We start from the raw sequence: 22,183 nt of genomic DNA, 5'->3' as shown, positions 1-22,183 counted from the left end.
CTCATAGATAAAAGGCGACTGGGGCAAAGACTGAATTCAAAATGGGTCCAGTATAAAGCATTTGTATCAAAATAGTTTTTATTTTGTAAAATTTAGAATGACAAACTGTTATCAAGGTGTCTATTGAGAAAATAGTTTGAAAAGATTCCTCCCAGGTGACTAAATAAATATTTACAGGGATTTTTAGGGTTTAGCAAATAACAACTAGTTGATGCAATTCTACCATTTGACTAAAAGTAAAACAATTAAAGTTATATGTATAAGAACTATCAATGGTTTGTTGTTAAGTTAAAGCAGGCCTGCCCAATCCTAGAGATCTACGACCCTGCCTGTTTTCCAGCTCTCCCTGCACTTCATACAGCCGATTACCTGGATCAGATGTGTACAGTCAATCAGAACTTGGAAACAACCGAGTCAGCTAATCAGCAGCTCAGCAGGAAGTTAGGGCTGGAAAACAGGTAGATCTCCAGGAATGGGATTGGGCAGTTCCAAGTCAGAGGCTTTAAGAACACTAAAAGTTGGCTAAGATCCATTCCTCTGTTATCAAATTTCTTGGGAATTTATTTAAAAATATGTCAAATATAGTCACATTTGACAATGCCACGTGATCCTTATTTGATCTAACTTTTATCTAGTCCAGGGTTAGAAGACTGTGGCAGATAAAAGTCAAACCCTTCTGGGACTTGTCTGCTTGCTAAGATAATACTTGAACCAAGCTATCAACTGCATTCGATATTCTATCTGACAAGAAAATTATGTCACCATTTTGTTTTGTAGTCATCCTTTTTCCCCCAAACACCAGACAACATAAAAACAAAGGACAGCAAGGAGACAATATATAAACAATCTTCATGAAGGTACTAGAACCATCACTGACCGTGTGAAAACATTTACCATACACATTAGTTTCTACACTCCTGGCAGCCATGGAAATTATCAGAGACGTGCAAGTGCAATAGATGCAGCTGCATTTCCTGTTTAGCTGGTACTTCTCTACCACACCATGTGTGTGAATGCACAACATACCAGGCTGATAAAGCTAACAGTGAAAGGTCAAGTATCAGCACATCACGGGTGAGACGTGGTGACGGAAAGGAGCAGGACACATGGAAGCAGAAGCTAAGAGAAGGGTGAGATACCTGTATGTAGAGAGAAAACCAAAAACAACCACAAACGAAGAGCACAGGAAAGAGAGGCCCGCAGAGAGCATAAAAAGAATGTGATGGGAATGTAAGAGGCAGAAAGTATGAATCAGCAAGATGAGCAGACAAAACACAAAGGACAGGAGAGAATGAAAGGAAGGAAGCGAAGAAAGCCAAACTGACAAGGACGAATTGGAGGTCCTGGGAACACACTGACAAGCTTTTGCACATACTTCAATGTAGTGCCTCAAAAGTAAACAGAAAACTACTCAGACTTTGCCGAAAGCTGTCACTGCTGTTTATCACTAAAAAACTTCATTTTAGACAATTATACGGTTTAATGTTCATTTTAACCTTTTTTTTGGGGGGGGAGGGGGGGGGGGGGGGATTTTTTTTCCACGTGTGCAGCATCAAGTGCACTGTGGGTCTGTTACTATTCATTAGAGCCGGATGTTTTCTAGTATTGGGGAATACAGACAGAACCCTGTCCATCTAACAATCTAGCTAGTTGTAAATTTTATGAGAAGATCCTAAACAGTGCAACTTATTTTTTTAGGACTCAGCCTCAAAGAAACTAGAAATATTTAGACAGTAGTAAATAATACAAAATGTAGAATCATGGCTGTACAAATAGATACTTTGTGTCCGAATTCCCACCCTAACCCCTAACTACTAAAAAACTGTCTAGTGCGGCACTATGTAGTGCGCTAAATTTTAAAAGCGATATGACGTCATCGATTTCACGAAGTTAAAATCAAAATAATACAAGAGTTTTGTGATGATTATTTATGAGTCCACCATCTTCTGAATATAAAAATGTTGATGATTTATTAAAAAATTACATTTAAATAAAGTTTTTTGGCAAAAATTGTTCCAATGCATGCATTGTGGTCTATATTCGCAGATCTAGTGAGCATCGATGCACACTGGTCTTTCGCAAAGACTTCTGGGAAATTTCTCGAGCACTTGACTTGGGAATTGTAGATTTGGACAGCACTACAAAATGGTGAACACACTATAGAGTGCACTACGTAGGGGTTAGGGTGGGAATTCGGACATAGCGATAGGTTTTACTTCAACTGCAATAGAACCAAAAATATCATGAAAAAAAAGTGAGCAATTTGCTGAAATCTCACAATACTTGAATTATTAATAATATAAATATTTTTTCTTGCAACTAACTCCTCTCTCAAGTTGCTAAAAACCTCAAAAATCCCACAGGAATAGTATTTTTCATGCTATTATGAAGAGATTTTAACATGTATTGAAAAAATGTATGCTCCTAAGTCAAATGAGAAGGATTTCCCAACTTCAAAATCAAATTTCTTAAAAATAATAATGTGCTTTTAGAAGCTTAACATTGTGTGGATAAATCCTAATAGCACATGCATCCTTTACATGCCCAAACACTAACCTTTGGATTTCGTCGAAGGCTCATGAGAATATTTCTTCTCTTGGGATCTTCACTTTCTTCAACGGAGTTGTCCTTCTGAGCTCCTCCCTCATCAAGGCTAATCTTGGATTGACCTCCCATCTCATCATCACTTCCCATGGAGAAGTTTGCCCTAAAACTGCTGAACCTCCCAAGTCGTTTAGATCTGTCTCTGTATAGCTTTGGCTTTACCCCAATGGCAGGTAAATTTCTCCTACGCTCCAGAGAGCTGGTGTCCACATCACTGTCTGATCCATTGCCCCCAACACTTCCATTTGTGTGGCCTTTGGCATTGCGAACTGTGATGATCTTGCCCTGTGTGTTGTCGTGAGGGACAGAGTAAATATTCTCTTCCTCTGCTGTTCGAGGTTTGTTCACAGCATCCATGGGCTCAGCATAGTCAGAAGGATCATAGCCACCATCACTACTTGGAGCCCCAGAGACAGCTTGGGACATGGTACGTCGGTTGCCTCCTTGCTGATCCACAAAGGGACTGAGATTGACCTTACGGACAGGCCTGGGCTTTACTTGCGGAGGAGCCTTGCTGTTCAGTTTGTTCTCAAAGGTGTTGAGCTCAGAAATAACAGAAAAGGTGTAGTTTGAATCGAGATCGGGCATCTTAAAGCCTCCTAAATGGGAGCTGAGACTGCCATCCTCCCTGAGTGGAAGACAGGGTGGTGATGGATCAATATCATCTTCGGAGTCTATAATGTTAACTGGACTGGGTGAGCTACAGCGAGGGCTGATGCTCTCATTGTTAAATGACTCGGCCGCATTGTCATACATGTGCGTGGCCTCGACAATAGTGCGCTTCTCTATCACTTCTTTAAAGAAGTTTTGGAAAAGGTCTATCTTATGAAGCCCCCCAACTACACCACCATGTCCACATATCACTGTGTTAAACCGGGCATCTATTTCACGTGCAAGCTCCTCTCCTTCACTTACTTGCTCCTTGGCTGATTCAGAGTCTGACAACTCCATTTGACTCTCTGCTACTGCCAACAACTGTACTGGGATGATGTCTTGGACCTCACAGAGAAAAGCACACAATGTCTCCATAGAGGCCTTGCGGCGAGCAGAGTAAACAGCAATGAAGCCATGGACCAGTCCACTTTTGCGAAGGGAGAATGAGGAATGGAATGACAGCAGTGACAGCTCTATGTTCTGCCTCTGGCCTCCTATGTTGAGATTAAGAAAAATAGATGTGCCACTGCTCAAACTGGACATGGGACGACAGTGCTGGGGCAAAAGGAAGGGAGCAAGGAGTTGATCAATATCATATGTGTCTCCACACATCAGGCACATGACAATTCTTGGATCTGTCTCAAGAATTGGCTGGGAATGAGAGTCTCTCAAGATAGATGATGGAGGAGGTAACAGAGGGGAGCTACTCCTAGTGTTTCTCCTTGTTTCTAAGAGAGTCCTCAGCATCTGGCTAATCTGCTTCTCACTGATGTTGCGACCATAGCCCATCCCAGGAGAAGCAGGGTCTAGGTATACACATTGAAGCTTTGCAGCTACCTGTTGCCCTTGTTGTATAAGACTTTGAGCCGTTTCTCCTCCAATGTCTCCTATAGAACCCACCCCCCGCTTGGTAACCAGAAGGAGATGTAGTGGGAGTTGAGATAAGGTGTTTTCTTTTTCCCTTCTACTTATAGTTGACTCTCTGAGCCTCTCTAAACTCTCAACAACATAAGACAGAGATTCCTTTGAATTGTACAAACAAAGGCAGCCATGAGGTGTGAAGGTGGGAACGCTGAAGGAATTGACTGGCAAGCGCACATTGCCTTCTATAGGCCGAAAGACTAACTCATACTTAATGCCATCTATGATGTATCGGTCATCACTGTTGCACAGAGTCCTTATTTCATTTGCCATTTCCCTGGCCAGCCCATCTTTTCCTAGAAGGACAAGATTGATCCGCTCTGTCCTTCCCCCATCCAGTCTTGCACTATCTGATGATGGGTAGCGAGTTGGGAATCTGGAGGCCAATATCTGCTCTATCTTACTGTCCACACAATGAGGACTGTTCGGGCAGGTATCTTTTGTCGGATGATACACAAAGTGGATGTGCTTTAGTACCAAGGCATCCCTTTCTGCTTGAAGCTTCTGGAGGGCTTTAAATCTCTGCTCATCACACAACCGAGACTGAATGGCTTCCATTTTTTCTTTACTTGGTTTTGCATCCACTTCTAACTCATAAAAGAGCTCAGAGTATTCAAGGAGCAACTCCTGAAAGTCTTCTTTGGCCCTATCTATGATTTCCTTCTGGTGTTTGTTGTAGATATCCAAGTATTCATTTTCACTAAGCCACTGGTAGAACTCTTCATTCATGATGAAACTTCGAGCCTCTTCCCATGGCTTCCCTGGTGTAATGAAAGGAGAGATACTTAGCTTTTCCTTAAACTCCCATCTCATCTCAGCTCGTTTGCGCTCATTTCTTAGTTGTTCCAGGTGCGTCTCATAGATAACTTGAGCTGCTGGAGTCTCCAAGAGGTCCTGAGGAATTCTATTATCATCCATGTTATCGATGTGTGCGGTGATCTCCCATGGTGTATCATCTAGCACTACAAACCACTGAGAGAAGTTTCTTTTTGTTTCTAGAACTTTCTGAACTCCAGACCAACTCAAGTGGTCAATCTCATCCAACTCCGGCAATAATGCAGACAGGGCTTGTGGTAGAGTACTAAGGTAGTGCTTTCTTCGCATCTCTATGTGCTCTTGTTTCAGTCTATGCACATGCTGTTGGAACAGCTTCTTGGCTTTAGGTGTTCCCTCAAGAAAAACGTAGTCCTTGTAATCCGTAGCTGTTTGCATTCGGCTGCTGACAGAAGGCCAAGTCTCATTGTGGCTCCTTACATGTCGGTTGACAAGCAACTCATAGCGATCTTTGGCTGTGGCAATCTGCTGACTTTGCTGCTTCAGCGCCTCAAAGTAAGGGATAATCTTGGGTTTTCCTTTACTCTTGTCTATTAGCTGAATCAGTGTGAGAAAAGCTAAATCAACATTGACATTAGAGCGTGCTGATGTTTCTACCACCTGTAGGTTCTTCTTTGTGAGGGCAAAAGTGTGGGCATCTTTAATATAGCGTTCAACTCCTTCATCACATTTGGTGAGAACCATAACCACAGGTTTCTTAGTTTTGGCAAGCTGATTATATAGATTGCCAACAAACTTCATTTGATCCTCAAAGCTTCGGTTCATACCTCTACTAACATCCACACAAAGTAAGAAACCATCCACCATAAGCTTGCCTTCAGGCATCTGTTTTTGTTCAAAGTCCTGCTCCAGCCCTAGCTGATCGGTGCAGAAATACATCAGTTTTTCAGCTGAAGCCAGCTTATTAGAAGCTGCTCTTTTGATGTACGGCTGGAGGGCTGTGCTACGGTGTGGCTGGAATGTCTGGTCATCGATGAACTCTGTCTGCTCCACCACATTCATGCGGCATTCTAGCCCCTCCTCCAATGTTCTGCTTGGTTCTCCCCAAAACAAAAAGTGGTCATTGTTCACCACACGGCCACCAAAGTCACTGGTGCTTAAAACAGAAGTGTGGTCCAGGTAGAAGTCATCTGCACTCGGCCGTACAAAACGGTTACACAGGCAGGACTTCCCAACACCACATTGGCCTTTTTCTTTCTCCGTGCCAGACAGCCCAACCACAACCAAGTTGTAGATAGGTGCCCGAGCATCTTGTTTTTTGGCCATCATCGTCGTTGATGAAGACTCATCCTGACATGCTGGTGCTTTACTTTATGGAGAGGGAAAAAATTCCAAGAGGTTTCCATGCAAGGGCAGCTCACTGGGCGGGTCTGGCCCTGCATAATAGATAAAAAGAGAAAGAATTGAAATTAGCAAATGTGAGTTTATAGAAGCAAAATCCTTGAGGTATATGTGTTTCATGAAAACTCAAATCAGCTTTCAAAAAGCGCAAATGTTAACCAGTACTATTAAGGACTTCAGAAAGAGTCAAGATGACACTGCAGTGATAGCAATGGTGTCTTCCGAGTTCATTCCTATGATTGTTGATATTTTGTGCGTTTTGGCTGATTAGCTGACATTTAAAGTATAGTCAACTCATTTGCAAAGTAAAATAAAAGTAGTGCAAGAGATTCATAATTGTAGGAAAAATACAGAAGTGTACGATTGAGGAAAAAAGCATATTAAGATACTAAGCCCTTGGTAACCTAAAATGAGATACAGACACACACACGCACGGTCGCAAAAAGTGTTCCAGAACTAAAGTTACTAATTGGCCAACTAGGGAAAATCATTTGCATTTTCTAAGTTCACATAGGCTGTCAGCTGACTATCATATCTCAATCTCAGCCATGTTTTTCTGCTTTCTTGCCCAGCACATCAAAGTTGGCTAATGTTCCATCGCTAACAGCTTAAATATTTTACCAAAATAGACAGTATAAATCAAGGCAGTACAAGCAACACAAAGGCATACATACCAAACAAACAAGAAGTCTTAGCTGACAGCCAGCCTTTTTTGACGACACAATTTGCAGGACATCAAAATCTTCCAAATCTGTAAAACAGAAAACATAATTAGAGTTTGTGACCGACTCCCCAAAAGCCCTGTGTGCAAGCCAAAAAAGAGTTTCAGTCTATAGAATTAGCTAAATACATGCATCTGTTGGCTTTTCATGTTCTTTTTTTGCATTATGAGAGTATTGATATACTTGCTTCTAAGGTCATGTTATTATTAGAAAATATTTGCACTATAGTATTGACCAAATAAAAACCATACAGGGGGGCAATTTATTATCTAAATATTTACCGGTATATCATCTAAACATGACTAAAAAAGCTACAAAGAAACAGCTTTATGTATGTTGCTATGGTCCCAGAACAACTGAAAATGCATTCAGCCAATGAATCATAACTTAATATGTGCTGAACAAACGATCTAAATGACAAATTTGATGTAGCTTGGTAAACTCGACAGCAAGCAGAAGAGTATATTTGGATAGCCCTCCAATGTACAGGGTTTTTTTTAAGGACTAACTTATCACACAAGGATTATATTGGCAAAAACCTCTTCAAGTTCTGTGCTCTTAGAAACACTACTGACATTATCACTTTTGAACTCACTTAAACATTTCTGTGAGCATTGTTCTCTATCTAAAGGGCATGTCATTACAAGAAGCAAACAAACTTAAGGTTTTATTCGTGAAAGTATTTCCCTCTGTCATAAGCAATGTGGGGATTTAAGACAAAGGCAACAAGCTATGAAGACAAAGAGAAAGCTGCAGATATAGAACAAAATGCACACTAAAACTAAGTGACCACAATCATTTGATTTTTTTTCATTAAAATGCAACAGCCCTTGCTAGTCTGGTCTGTTTAGCTCTGTGCTACAGCTTCCCTGCAGGATAGTTATGCAAACCGCCTCCCAGTCCACCCTGGGGCCTGGTCCTGGTGTGCACGTGTGTCTGGATACCATTGCCATTAAGCTTTGGCCTGCAAAGGACTAAGGAAGAGAAAAGTTGAGGCTTTTAATCTGCCTTTGACCTTGAAACTAAACTAAATAAAATAAAACATAGAGCACGTGGAGGTCTAGAAGGTAGTGAGAGTCAAAGGGTAGAAAACTGAAGAATGGGGCACAATTTACTTTGATGATAATCGTAGACCAACTTTAGAAGGGCAGGACATTGTCAGGTCACTTTTGGATGGATTAAAGTTTAGTGTCTAACCAGTTTAAGCACTATGGTCTTGTGCAATCACTAAAAGGACTGTAAATAATTTTCCCCGTGTGCACATCTCAGTTTTACTTCTGATTTGACTTCCTCTCTTCCATAAGTATGAAGCAAACGTTTTGTTTACACTTTTAAAAAGACTATTTAGATCGGGCTTAACAGTCACTATCTAGGTCACAGCCCATCACAAGGGCAAAAGAAACCAGGCAAGATAGGGAATATCTGTGGGGGTGGGGGGTAGGTGGGTTGAGTGAGGTCTAGAGCCAGATCTTTGGCAACAGTTTGAGAAGTTCATCATCACACATGTTGCAAAAGGGCAGCAGGGGAGAGGCTGTTTTTAAAGCCCCTTAGTGCAGAACATGTCGCCTTAGCAGGGTAGCTGCATTCTTGCAATACAAGGAAAAACAAGCATTTGCAAGATAGCATTACCTTAAACCAAGGAGTCTATGTCAGCCATATTCAAATAAATGTATTAAAGGGGAAAGTCTGGCTTTTTAGAAAGGCATTAAGTTGCATAGAATTATAAAAGTCTAAAAAAAAAAGAACAGTAACAAGAAGAAGGGTAATAAAACAGTCACAAAGCACTTCACTAAAAGGAATGATAGGGACAAAATGTCTTCCCCTCTATTCTTTGAGGTAAAAAAATATCCAAGTGCAATACTTTAGGTTTAAAACTGTTGTATAGATAGGTTCAGATTTGCATATGTGATGTGGAGTTGTATGTCCACTCTGATTTCCATTTGTTTTTTAAAACTTAAAATTTACCATCATCATGCAGAATTCCCATGAAATTACAACTCTCTTTCAACACACTCCAATCTACAATCCTTTCTGAGACTTGCACTCCAGTATTTTTAAAGTTCTTGGATAAAGAGTTGAGTTTTAAGGTGCTAATGACACATGGAGACAGAATAATTTTATGCTTTTGTATGTTGTCACAGACAGAATAAGAAAAATGGGGCTGCAAAATTCCAAAATATGAAAATCCAAGTGGTGCAGAGCAAATTTGGTACACAAACTGTGAAGCATCTACAGAAAAAATGATGATGCAGCCACCTGTCTTTTGCATACATGGCAGAGAATATTAAAACTCTGCAGATTAGCCATGTTTTCAGCATCCTCTTACTAGCAAACTCACAAGTAAGGATACTGTATTGTATGATCCAGCGATGACATTTCCATATGAAATAAAAGCAGCTGCTCTTTCGAATGTAGTCAAATGTATTAAAAAACATTGATACAATAAAATAGTATATTTAAACAATAGTATATTTTCTTAATTCTACTGGTTTTCAGTTTACATTATGTTTTAGTAAACTAGGAATAATTCCTTCTTAAAACATGTTGTACGAATCCTTCAACTGGCAGGATTACACACAGATCATAGCTTGACGTTCAGTTTCCTCATTTGGGGCCTGTAGATATAAAGTAACATCTACTAGGACGGCAACAAGTGAAAAAAAAAAAAAACAACGGAGAGTGATGAAAAACAATGCTGGACATCAGGAGGAAAAAAGCCAGAGTGTGACAAAAGCATAAACCTAAAAGCTCCAAGATACCCCCATATACTACAGAGAAAGCTGACATCACAATCTTATCTGACAGACTATAATGTAAAATCAAGTCCTTGCTGGAAGTCTAAACAAAGGTCACATGTTAGTCATTTCAAGTTTTCAATCTTTTCCATAAAAACCTAATCGTGCTTATACAGAGAGGTTTCATAGATTAGAAAAAGGAACTCCAAAGGTCATCAGCTTCCAAAATGAAAGCAAACAACATTATAGGTGACAGAGCAGTGTCTTAGCATGTACAGCTTAGCAGACTGAATTTGAAGTCATTTTTTGTTTCAGTTTGTGAAGAATCACTGTATAATGACTAAGGGTGTGATGCTATTCGTCAGTAAAATGTGCATGTTAAATGTGGAGACACTTCCTTCTGTATTTTCCTCTTCAACAGACGATGCAGTGTAAACAACAACTGTTACTTTACATGCCTGGCCAAAGAGACAGACAAGCATGGGTTATCCTCTGGCACAAAAGCTCATCTGTGGACCTTCACTCTCTTTGCTTCTTAATTCCCACTGCCAGGGATGAACTGAATTGCTCATCATGCCCTTTAATTCCACTGGCTCTTGTGTAATTCAGAGAGCACTTTTTTTTTGCTGTCCAAGTGTCTGCATGTCTGCTGTGTTGCATCAGTCAGTTTTACCTCTGTGTCGGCTGCTGCATGGATTGTTGAGTTTTTTTCATTCGAATGGTTTTAAAGTTGATCAGAATTGCCAAAATAGTCACAAAAACAAACTTTTTTCCCCCCACAGATATTTTTTAAATGGAAACTAATTTATCAAGTGAACAAAGTGCAGATTTCCTTTTCCAAATTCTTTGTAGGACAACTGCATTTTAAATTAGCTTTTTTTTTTTTTACATCTAATACACTTGAATATTTCAAAATGGAAAAATAGATGACAAAATCAAATCAGAATTCTAATGCCAAAACAGGAATACTTTGGAATGAATAATAAATTATTTTCATTGATGTTAAACACCACAGTTTAAGTAGTACAAGTCACATTACAACATGTTTAAGTAAACATTTAGTTAAGCTTTTAATATGTACATAGTTTAGCTGTGAAGATAAAATATTTTACAAAAGTATCTTTTGATGCCACTCTGATCTGATATAAATACTATTGGCATTAATAAATTGGGGAATTTTACAAGGAAAATCTTCACAATTACCAACCTTGAGCTAAAATCCCACAAATGTTAGCTGGTTTAATTAAAATACATTGGACTCCTGCTGTAATAATTTGTGTAAACACTCAAGACATCCAGTACAGGTATTATCTGCCTTCCAGCCAAACTAGAATGCTAGCACAAACAAAGAGCTAAATAACAGATAGGTGCATGCAAATTCAGCCTACAGTCCTACAAGTGGTTTAGGGGCAGGTTTGGAGAAGACTATAAGTTAGAGCTTAATAAATATGCCAATATTTTGTTGAGGGAGAATGGCTGATCTGTCTTTAGCATCACATCATAATCTTCCACCAGCATGAGGCCTTCCTTAGCTGCTGGGGCAGTTGGTTTGAAACTGGCGGGTGTGCAAGTGCGGTTCATTTCAGCCAGACATCCTCTATTAACCCTTGTGCTATCTTAGACACTTTAACATTGGGAGAGGGATCATCTAGACCCCTACTAGACAGTGCGCTGAACCTTTTTTCTTCAACGATTTGTGATCTTCACTGGTGTCCATGGATTACATGAACTCTTTCCCCCTTTATCCACCTTTGTCATGGTAGGGAGAACACGTCAATGTAAGAGTGGGGTCATCTAAGATAGCACAAGGGCTATCATGCTAAATTGGCTGTATCTTAGATATTTGCCAACATATGTAATACTGATGTCTATAGCTTGTTGCCCTGGTAAAAATAAAAACTGGTTTGGGTGCATCATTTGTTTTAAAAAATTCAATCAGGCCATGTAAAAGTCTTTATCCATGAAAGAAAAATAAATATTACTTAGGCTTGTGTAACTTCTTCCAAAGAAGAGCAGATGGTGAACACAACTTTCTTTTTTTCAGTCCCTGAATAACCTCTTAGCAAGCTCTGCACCCTGACGTTCAAGAGGAAAGTATTCTTATCCTAAGAGAATATCTGATAATAGAAATCATTTATTTAACATTTCAAGGATTTATTTGGCTAAATAATCAACTCTGACCAAAACCCATTTAAAACTACAATTCGGCTGGCATTATAAATTAAATTTGTAGCATCAATCACAGAAAGTGAGTGCCAAGCTAAAGTCAGGACACAGTGTTAATTGGAAAAGGTTGTTGCTTGCTGCCACATGACTTGCATCTCTTTCTCCTCCACTAAATCTGTGTAGCATAAAGTCCCTGCAAACCTGCAAATGACTGTTGCTGGAAGATTCCCTTTTAAAAGTCGGTTTCTAATAAGACATAACTGATTACCACACATTCAGACGTGGATGCACTTAGAAGGAAGAACCATACTTTGTCTGACATTTTAATTACACTCCAAATAAATACTTTGCTAGTTAAGCGCCATTTATCTTTGTGCAGAGGTGTAAAAAGTACTCAAAAATTTTACTCAAGTGAAAGTACAAGTACTTAGGGAAAATTTTACTCAATTAAAAGTAAAAGTATCTGGCTAGAATCTTACTTGAGTAAAAGTAAAAAAGTACTCCATTAAAATTGTACTTGAGTATTAAGGAAGTAAAAGTAAAAGCAAGAAAGAAAACTAGAGATTCTTGTTTAAGCTTTTAATCTCAAAAAACATTAAATGAAATGCATACAAGGTTTTATCCTGCTTTAGAACTGTTTGTATTTAATTATCAAACTATAAGACAGACAATCTAATGCCAGTACACGCTACTCAAAGTTGTAAAACCTCAGATTTAACTTCAGTAGAAGCTGATTCTCAAAATTGTTAGTGTCAAGCCTAGCTCTTTTGGGGCTGAAAAGCAATCCTGCAGTGCTGAAAAGCCTCTCACAGGCAGCCGATGCGGGAAGAGGTGTATTAGTCTTGATAGAGAGGCTGCAAATAGCAGGAAACGTGAGCAGAGACTCCCTGGTGTCTGAAACACAGGCCAGATATCCATCCAACTCTTTGCTGGCTTCATGTGTTGTCGGTTTCAAAGAAGCGAAAAAATCTTCATCATCAGATGAACTGTTGGCCAATTCCTTCTTGTGGTCCAAAGGCTCCAGATGCACTCTGATGTAGTCCATGCCTACAAGCACAGTGAGCAGACACAAAGAAAAGTTTGGTTGAGGGGCTTCTGACTGGGAACAAATTTTATGGATTTTGTCATTAACTACATTTACGTGCAGTCATCTACATCTAAAATCATGCAAATCCCTTATTTTAGCATAAAATCTAACTGCATTTCCAAACCACATATGATACATATGAGTTTGGTTTCAAGAAACACTGAGGGATAACTACAACCTGCTGCAAGAATACTTTACATCAATATTCATATTGAGATCACAGCCAAAGATGGGATATAACATTCCTAAAAAGTGCAAAAATAAATAAATAAAAGAATAATTTTGGTATGGCTCAAAGGTTGCCCAGATTAGAATTCGTCAAGTGTATGTTGCTTGCATTCATTTACCTCGTTTTATGATGGTTTCATCATTTGTCCAAGAGGTCCGAAATTTAGGGAGAAGGATGGCAGCTGCTATGATCTCAGGATCTTCAAACATATGCTTGAATCGTGTTTGGATTCCTTGTTGTAGGGCATCCACAAGTGGGTCACAGTACCTGAGAGAATGGTGGAGTCGCTGAAGTTTCAAGCTTAACTGATGGACACTAGGCAGCAGCCACCCCAGCTGTGTATTCGTTTCCGCTTGCAAGATGTCGAGTACTTTTGCAACTGGACGCATTGTGTTGGCCCACTCTGTCAAGAACAGCATTTCTGCTGGATTAAACCTACAGGAGAAATCAGCATAATCAAAGAGTATTAAACAAAAACAACCCACATTTGTTTACATCGATAGAGGGGAAAAACACTTACATTGGAACCTCAAGAGAGGTGCATATATTCCGAAGTGCGCCTTCTCCTGCTTCTTTGCAAATTTGAAGAATTCTGTCAACAGCCATAAAAGTTGAATTCCACCGCGTTTGGTTTGGCCTTAAAAGCTGAAGCCGGCTTTCTGATTCAACAGCTTCAGCTGCTAGAGCCGATCGGCTGCTTTTATTCCATAAAGCTTGGCATTTGCCAAAGACAGATCTGTAGAGTTTCTTGTAGTGTTCATTTGAGAGAGCTTTTTGGGCATCAACGCTTGAGACTAGGTTAAGTAAGTGACAGGCACACTTTTGATGTTTTGGTAGCTGGAATTCGAAGCCATCGTCTTGGTCCAGGACTCGTGAGGCATCTTGGAATTCCACACCATCACTTCCCTCACCACAGCCTTCAGAATCAGTGTCATCACTTTCACACCTTCTTGCCTCAGTCTCGATATCATTGTTTTCCACACCAAAAACTCTGAAAGCCTTCATAAAGTTGGAACCACTGTCTGTGGTTGTGCAAACAACCTTGTCACGTATTTCATACTCTGAGTGGATATCATTCATGGCACTGGCCAGTACCTCAAAAGTATGAGAGCCCATTAATCTTTTGCAGGCAAGTGCAGCGGAATGTCTTTCAAGACTTCCAGGGTTGATCCAGTGAGCAGTTACACCAATGAATGACTTTCTACGTGCAGTCCAACAATCCGTTGTGGTTGCAATCCATTCAACTTCACTCATGGCAGCAGTCACTTTCTGTTTCATGATCAGAGCAGCTTCAGCTATCTTGGAGCGTAAAGTAGGCCTTGTAATGACAGAAATGCCAGGCTGCAGTGTACTAATCAGCTCTTTAAATGATGGCAGATCAACAGTGCTGAAAGGATGAAGTCCTTGAATGATGTACCTTAATATAGCTTTGTTCACAGTGACTGGAGACACATGTTTGACTGGGAAAACTGAGTCAACTTTCAGTTGCTTACTGCTGGAAGCATGGGTGGAGGTCCCGATCTTTCTCTTCTGTGCTGTCAATTTAGAGTAGTTTTTGAGGTAATTTGGGTGCATTCTCTGTAAAAACAACAAATAAATATTTATATTGTATGCAATAAATGTAACAATTACACATACACTCTCTGATTACAGCATTAAAGGGTTAGTTCACCCAAAAATGAAAAGATGTCATTAATGACTCACCCTCATGTCGTTCCAAGCCCGTAACACCTCCGTTCATCTTCGGAACACAGTTTAAGATATTTTAGATTTAGTCCGAGAGCTTTCTGTCCCTCCACTGAAAATGTATGTACGGTATACTGTCCATGTCCATTGTAGCGTCACTGCGAAGTCGTGAACGCGGATTGACAACAGACCCGGAAGAGAATACAATGCCGAATAAAGTCGTAGGTTTTGTTATTTTTGGACCAAAATGTATTCGATGCTTCAAAAAATTCTAACTAACCCACTGATGTCACATGGACTACTTTGATGTTTTTATTACCTTTCTGGACATGGACAGTATACCGTACATACATTCTCAATGGAGGCACAGAAAGCTCTCGGACTAAATCTAAAATATCTTAAACTGTGTTCTGAAGATGAACGGAGGTCTTACGGGCTTGGAACGACATGAGGGCGAGTCATTAATGACATTATTTTCATTTTTGGGTGAACTAACCCTTTAATAAAACTGACATTTGCAGCCAATTGCACACTTTATAATGTTAAATACTTGTTGATTTTAGAAATACAGTAGCATTTAGTGACAATCAAACATTAATTTTATTTCTGATTATATTGACAAAAACACAGGACTGTAAGGCTGACATGACAGGGTGAATTGATTTCATTACATTAGTTTTGATGGTAACACTTTTACAATAAGGTTCGTTAGTTAACTACATTAGTTAACATGAACTAATAATGAACTGCACGTATACATGTTAATTTCAACATTTACTAATACTTTATATCTTGTTAACATTAGTTAATGCACTGTGAACTAACATGAACAAACAATGAACATCTGTATTTCTATTAACTAACGTTAACAAAGATTAACAGATACAGTAACAAATGTATTGCTCATGGTTATTTAATGTTAGTTAATACATGAACTAATCAACCTCATTGTAAAGTGTTACCGTTTTGACAATACAACATGTTTGGAAAAAAATTTCTCGCTTGGTTTTCTTGTGTTTTGCATGAATTCAAACACAATGAGAGCACGGAATGATAATGATTATTCAAAGCTGCAATAGGCGCCAAATTTCCCGTGGACCTAACGTTACCAATTACAAATGCATTTTAGCATTTTATTACGTGAGCCTTATATTGTCAATCGCATGCATTAGTGAAAATAGGCCTACTACACATATAAAAGGCGCGCCATCAACGTCAAAACATGCACACCCAAAAAAAAAAAAAAAAAAAAAAAAAAAAAAAAAACTATCAGTAAAACAAAATACTTAATGTACTTACCTCAATATGCTTCCTTAGGTTTGATGGCGAACTTTTGAAGGCCGATATTTCTTTATTAAGCGGGAGACAGAGGACACATTTCATCTTGAATGAATCTTTATTTACACCACTTAAAGAAAAGAATTCGCGAAGATACGGCCACGGGTGCTCTTGATCCTGTGGCTGATTTTGGACTGTGCTGCTCGCAGCTGCTGATGAATCACATACTTCCTCCATTTTCTTCCACTGATTGACTGTTATAATTTCCCTAATTTCCAGGTCAAGGTGCTGTGCATTGTGGTAATAGATGTGACATGACGTCACTTCCAAAGGACCAATGAACATGTCTGACCAATTTCATATAATGTGAAAACGATTTTCATAGGCAGAATAAATAACATTTAAATTAAACTGGGCATCAGCGCAATTCAATTGGTTTGGTAATAGCAAGGGAAAATAGAATGAAGTGATCTCCAAAAAATAAGTACTTTTTGACTGTAAATAAAATTGTAAGGAGTAAAAAGTACTTTTTTTTCTAAAAAAATGTAATTAAGTAAAAGTAAAAGTATTGATTTTTAATTGTACTCAAGTAAAGTAAAAATCCCCAAAAATAATACTTAAGTACAGTAATCAAGTAAAATTACTCAAGTACTTTACACCTCTGTCTTTGTGTAACATGACTTTTAATATTCGCAGAGCCATGATTAAACTGCAGTGATCACTAGAACGTTCAATTCCGACTTTATTATAGAAAACATAAAAACGTCAACGTGTCACGGTGAAGCCACTTGTGCTCACTTCCCAGAGTTTAAGGATAATATGACTAAGCTGTCTCCATATGGACTTGTAACCTGCAGGCTTTGTGTACAATTATCTGCTATGATCTCTTCAGGGAGCTCTTACATCAACCAGAGATCACCCAAACTGTTACTAGGTGACAGATGGTGTTCACGCACACGAAATAAGGATCTAACACACACCATATGCTCTACCAAAGAAACAGCACATTCGCATCATGAAATATAAACACTCTTTTTTCTGCCCTTTGAATAAAAAAGAAAAGTCTAAATAAAATGTTTTCCCGCATTCTGTCGAGAAAGGTTCATGCATCGCTGAATTCTGAAGCCAATTAAAACTGAAAATGACAGAAATAGAGACGAACTGAAATAGAAGAAGACATTAACCGGTTGCTGCAGTGTTAACAGTAAAAACACTGTGGATGCCAGCAGTGACAGTACATCGCTGTGACACTGCGAATGCCACTCACTATGTGGTCTGTTCTTGTCATGTTCTCATGTGTGGAGTCGAGGTGCTAATGGGCAAGCCTGGGTGGCAGCTTCCATGTAGCATTACAGCATCTAGCCAACAGCCAAACAAGAAACAAGTCAATATGCATCACCTCCAATCACATCACCAGTCAATTCTCATAGTCCAAGCCCTGCTCTTTGAAAGGCTAATAAAGCTGCCAGCACTAATAAAACAGATATGCACGGACAATAGACTGAATGCTGCTTTAGACAGGCCCTATAATTGCAGGCACAATTCTGCCTTAAACAACAGTTGAGAACAGAAAAATCCCAATACTTGGTTTGTATGTGTAATTATTTTTTTCTTTTGTACCTACAAACTGACTGAGCTATTGACTGTGAGAAATGGCTCATTGTTAGAGGAAAGAAAACAGAGATTGGAAAGCTAAAAATGGTTTATATCGACGCAGAAGCTGAATCTTTTTATTTTTTTATTTTTGGAGAACTTCAAGGAAAAATAAATTACTTTTCACCAGTTAGTGTAACCTCTCAAGAACCTGAGTGTTCCATACAATAATAAAATAAGAGACGACATGAAGCAAAGAATAGAAAGTTTGTTCAAAGCACACATAGAACAGGAGGCAGGACCGTGCGTGATCATTTCGGAGGCAATAAAATAATACAAAGAAGTGAAACACATTTCCAACTAAATGAGAATAAAAAAAGTTTGTGATCTGGTAGAATGGAAGAAGTTATCACAAAGAGCTTCTGGTAAGTGCTCAGCATTTGTGGTTGGCTAATGGTGCATAGGCTGGGTTCCTCTATAATCACTTATCTGAATTTTTAGGTTGCTCCAGCATCAACATAAAATATATAACTCTTACTGACAATCATAAACAGCCACTTTCAATCCATCCACGCTCTACCCATGAGCCACAGTTGTCTCCTCTTGCATTCAAGCATTCATTTAGGTCATTTTGACTCTCCTCTTTACATTTTTCTGCCCTGACTTCCACTGAGTCACCCATTAAGAAACCCCATCATCTAAAAGCAAAGCAGCATTAGGCTGCATGTCTGAAGAGCAGTACACTCTCACTGAGGGAGACCATCACTTGAGAGACTCATGCTCAGGAGCTCTAAATGACCATGTGAGGTGGTTGAAAGACAGGTGCACAGCAGGCTGGCACGAGAGAAACACTGAGGGTACAGAATGCAGTAGAGGTCTACTGCCAGAGACTGGTCAGTCACTGAGAAGAGAGGAGAAAAAAAGGTGATGAGACAATTGACAAAAAACCTAAACAGTGGCAATTAAAGATAATGGCTTTTTTTTGGTTGTCATTGCATTTGGATGTTGCCAAATAGGCTGATGGTCGCATAACTTGTTTTGTTTCCCTGGTTTCTACTCCTAATTTATCCATTCACTTCAAGGTGAAGTTCCAGTCTAATAAAAAATGTACTAAAAAGAGCCCAGATATTTTAACAAAGACAAATTTAAGAGTTTTCTCTGCACGATAAATATCTAACACTCGTGCTGGGATTTTTGAATAAAACTGCTTCACATGAGCACATGTATAGAAAAACATGTTAAAGAAATAGTGCCAATGGTTTTATCATATTATGCACACACACAAAACTGCTTCTCCAGTTTGTAGGAAGACATGGGAATGGTGAGTGGGAGGGCACCTGGGATTCATCTATAGGCAGAGTCGAAGAAGCAGACAAGCTCTGCAGCAGCCTGTCCAGAGGTTACAAGGGTTATGCTCAGTCATCCATTTTAGATCTGCAGATACTCATGCACCATTACAAAAAAAAGTCTCTGCTACTCTGTGGTCATATGCCTGGACTTGCAACTGTATCAAGATCCCAAGGGAAGATATTTGTGCCAAGGTTCAGTGTCTTACTGTCCACTAATATGATGCTTCTGCCCAGGGCTTGGCCTAAAACGGAGATTAAATATATTGTGACAACTTTTTCTCGATAAAAGAATGAGTCTACCACGATAGACTTATTTTTGAAGGGTCCGAAATGAACACTCGCCTAGCTTATTCAAAGGATGTTGACAAAAATGATTGTCACCATTTGTTTGTTCCGTAAAACTTGAAAACATTAGCATTTATTTGTACGGTTAATGTTTTGTTTTTAAATGGAACTGATCAAGTAGTTAAGCGGTCCATTTTATTTATGTTCTCTCTTGAAACTTGAAAGCTTTTGCTTTAATCATGTTCCTTTAGTGCATCTGTTATGTTTAAAGTATGATAGGAAATAAATATTTAAATCTAAACAACCTGCTGATGATTATGGATTTCTCTTATGAGCAAAGAGTTCAAATATGGTTATTTGGGTTATATCACAAACAATCTATATCGCCCAGCCCTACTTCTGCCTCCTTTTGAGAATGAATAGAACTTATTTAGCTGTAGATTATTTGTGAATTTTATTTTTAAAAACCTTTACTTGTTTTTCTCCACCATCTTAAACAAATCTACTAATATGTTAATACTTGAAGTTAATTTGAGTTACAGCTTGCCTTTATGATAAAAAAAAACAGTACTCCCCACAAATACAGAATGGAAGTTATATTTATTAATCCAATTCAGACAGGAGGTAGCTAGTTCCAGCCTGGATTGTTGGTAGAACAAACTGCAATGTAAATGTGAAATCTTTGCAAATAATAAATTTACTAACTCTATAAAAGCATGAAGTATTGTTTAATGTTAACTTTTAAAAGTAAAATGCTAGATTGCGCTGTTACAGGGAACCTACATTCAAGCATGTGACCAGGTGAGGCTCCAACAGAAATATGTACTAAATCCTATTAAAATCACTGAAAAATATGTAGTTTCGTCATTTGAAATGAGTGTGTTCTGTTAGAATCAAAGCTGATGCTTTCTTGACATTCCTATTACATAACTGTACCTAAAAAAAAAAAAAAAGATTCTGTGTTTGCTTTCAGACTGACTGCAGTATATGCTAGTATACACCATAACTGTCTTTTATATTGTCTCCATCAACTGTAAACCTATGTTGTGTTTCAATCTCTTTGCACAACGTGCCTTCAATCCAGCCACTGATCTGTGGTTTCACAATGATGGTACAAAGTCAATAAAGAATGCAAGACTCCCTACCACCAGAATCTTCCAAAACCTCTCCAAACATATCACTATCTCTTAGCATTTCTGTGCCAATTTTGCTTATATTAAAATGTTCAGAACCTTCAATGTTTTTTTCCTAAATTGAAAAATCCTTCCCATTCATTTTCATGGAAATGTCCTAACAGAAGTACACAGTAAAGTTGAGTATTTGAACCTGTGCAAAACAAATAAGTACTTCTAACAAAAGGTTAAGAATCGTTAACATTCCTCCAGAGCATGTTTTGTGCTCTTTACCTCAGTTTAAAAGATTAAAAACATGTCTATCCAGGAGATGAATTGCATCTCCTTAACTATTTATCAGTATTCATAATTAATATTTAAATGCTGCTTCCAAATTTGTTTGCATGAGTTCAAAATGTTGAGAGACAAGATGTGTGGCACTGTCAAAACTGCAGATAAAAAGCTCAATGGCAGTAGAAAAAGATGTCAAATAAAATGGCAGACCTGGACCACTCATTTGTTATGACTCATACTGAAGTGTGCCTCCTCATTTCTGACTAGTTAAATGTGCATGTTGTTATTTAAAATCCTCCAAAAACTTTGTTTCTCGGGTTCACTTTCCATGCTCATAGGAAGAAACCATCTCTGGGGATTGTTAATTATCTCACTTTCTCTGCAGCAACTGGAAAAAATGCATGCAGGATTTGTCAGCATTTCTTTTGTCCCCAATCCAAGCTTTAACCTCCAACATCCCACCTCATTAACTAAAACACAACCCCCCCATTATTTGTCTGCACGACTTGATGCCAAAATGTTCCTTTACCATGGCTTTTTCACTCAAACCTTTCTGCTTCCTCTCTGATTGGGAATGTTTCTCTGCACTACGTAATATCCCAAGGGATCTCATTTGAACCTACTGACCAATCACAATGACTCATATTCTTCCAAAGTCTCTCTGGGTTTGAGTATTAAAACCAAAAAAGACACGCAGTTCTTAATGTTTAGCATTGTTCTGAAATCCATTGTCTGCTTGGATATATCAAGTTTCAAATAAAAGTGGCGTAAGGATAAAAAGCAGTCAAACCTTTTTTTGTTTTTGCATAAATCAGAACAAGCCATGAAATATTTTTAAATGATTATGAAAAACATTTTCAAGAGCAAATTTCTTTCTCATCTACTTACTTGCGTTTGTAGCAACACAAACCTCCTCATTACTCACATGGCCACTCTGCTATGGTTGGTTAGACAAAACCTAAAAGCTGAGAAATATCGAGCAGCTACTTATTGTTAAGGCTGTTTACGATCACGGTAAAACTGACGTCACACGGCTGATACCTCAAGCAAGATCCATGTCTTCAGAGAACCACACAGCTGTCCTGTGAAGAAGGGTGGCTCCACTTTTGGAGGGGTACCTGGATGTCTTTCATGGATCCCTACTTTTGTTTTCTTTTAAACTAATTATTTTTACTATGGCCTTCAAATATGACAATGCTTCAAATCCACTCTTTTTATTCCTGACATCACTTCAGATAACATTCATTTCACAAGGACACACAAAAGCACACAAATGACACAGCCATGCATCTT

At 38.7% G+C, this 22,183-nt stretch overlaps 2 protein-coding genes across 4 annotated transcripts in view; both read right to left on the bottom strand.

The window, feature by feature from the left end:
* Positions 1-22,183, bottom strand: part of arhgap35 (Rho GTPase activating protein 35) — a 58,962-nt gene that overhangs the window by 13,345 nt on the left and 23,434 nt on the right. Inside the window, exons 2-3 of the mRNA XM_004075657.4 lie at positions 7,029-7,105; positions 2,557-6,389 (exon numbers count right to left, since the gene is read on the bottom strand). Coding sequence (XP_004075705.1) covers positions 2,557-6,282 — 3,726 coding nt within the window. The 5' untranslated portion in view covers positions 6,283-6,389; positions 7,029-7,105. The remainder of the gene's footprint in view (positions 1-2,556; positions 6,390-7,028; positions 7,106-22,183) is intronic.
* Positions 12,542-16,940, bottom strand: LOC111948401. Of its 3 annotated transcripts, none has more exons than XM_023961230.1 (4): positions 16,279-16,940; positions 13,814-14,871; positions 13,561-13,728; positions 12,542-13,024 (listed from the first exon to the last, which is right to left on the bottom strand). In XM_023961230.1, the coding sequence occupies exons 1-4, from the start codon at positions 16,600-16,602 to the stop codon at positions 12,955-12,957; spliced, it is 1,620 nt and encodes a 539-aa protein (XP_023816998.1). In that variant the 5' UTR covers positions 16,603-16,940; the 3' UTR covers positions 12,542-12,954. The 3 variants fall into 3 exon arrangements, with proteins under 3 accessions (XP_023816998.1, XP_023816996.1, XP_023816997.1); XM_023961228.1 differs by having other exon boundaries at positions 13,412-13,728; positions 16,279-16,932; XM_023961229.1 differs by lacking the exon at positions 16,279-16,940 and having other exon boundaries at positions 13,412-13,728; positions 13,814-15,110.

Source organism: Oryzias latipes, chromosome 13 (genome assembly GCF_002234675.1).
Source record: "Oryzias latipes chromosome 13, ASM223467v1".
NCBI classification, from domain to species: Eukaryota; Metazoa; Chordata; class Actinopteri; order Beloniformes; family Adrianichthyidae; genus Oryzias; species Oryzias latipes.
The sequence above is the reverse complement of the archived record's forward strand: the minus strand, read 5'-3'. Positions and strand labels throughout refer to the sequence as shown.

Bases quoted from the DNA above. Each gene is read 5' to 3' on its own strand.
- LOC111948401 (XM_023961228.1), bottom strand. From the start codon at position 16,602: ATGTTCATTGGTCCTTTGGAAGTGACGTCATGTCACATCTATTACCAC. The intron at 13,729-13,813 runs GTAAGTGTTTTT...TTTCTCCTGTAG, and splicing joins ACCTCTCTTGAGGTTCCAAT to GTTTAATCCAGCAGAAATGC. The intron at 13,025-13,411 runs GTAAATGAATGC...CTGTGCTTGTAG, and splicing joins TGAAACCATCATAAAACGAG to GCATGGACTACATCAGAGTG.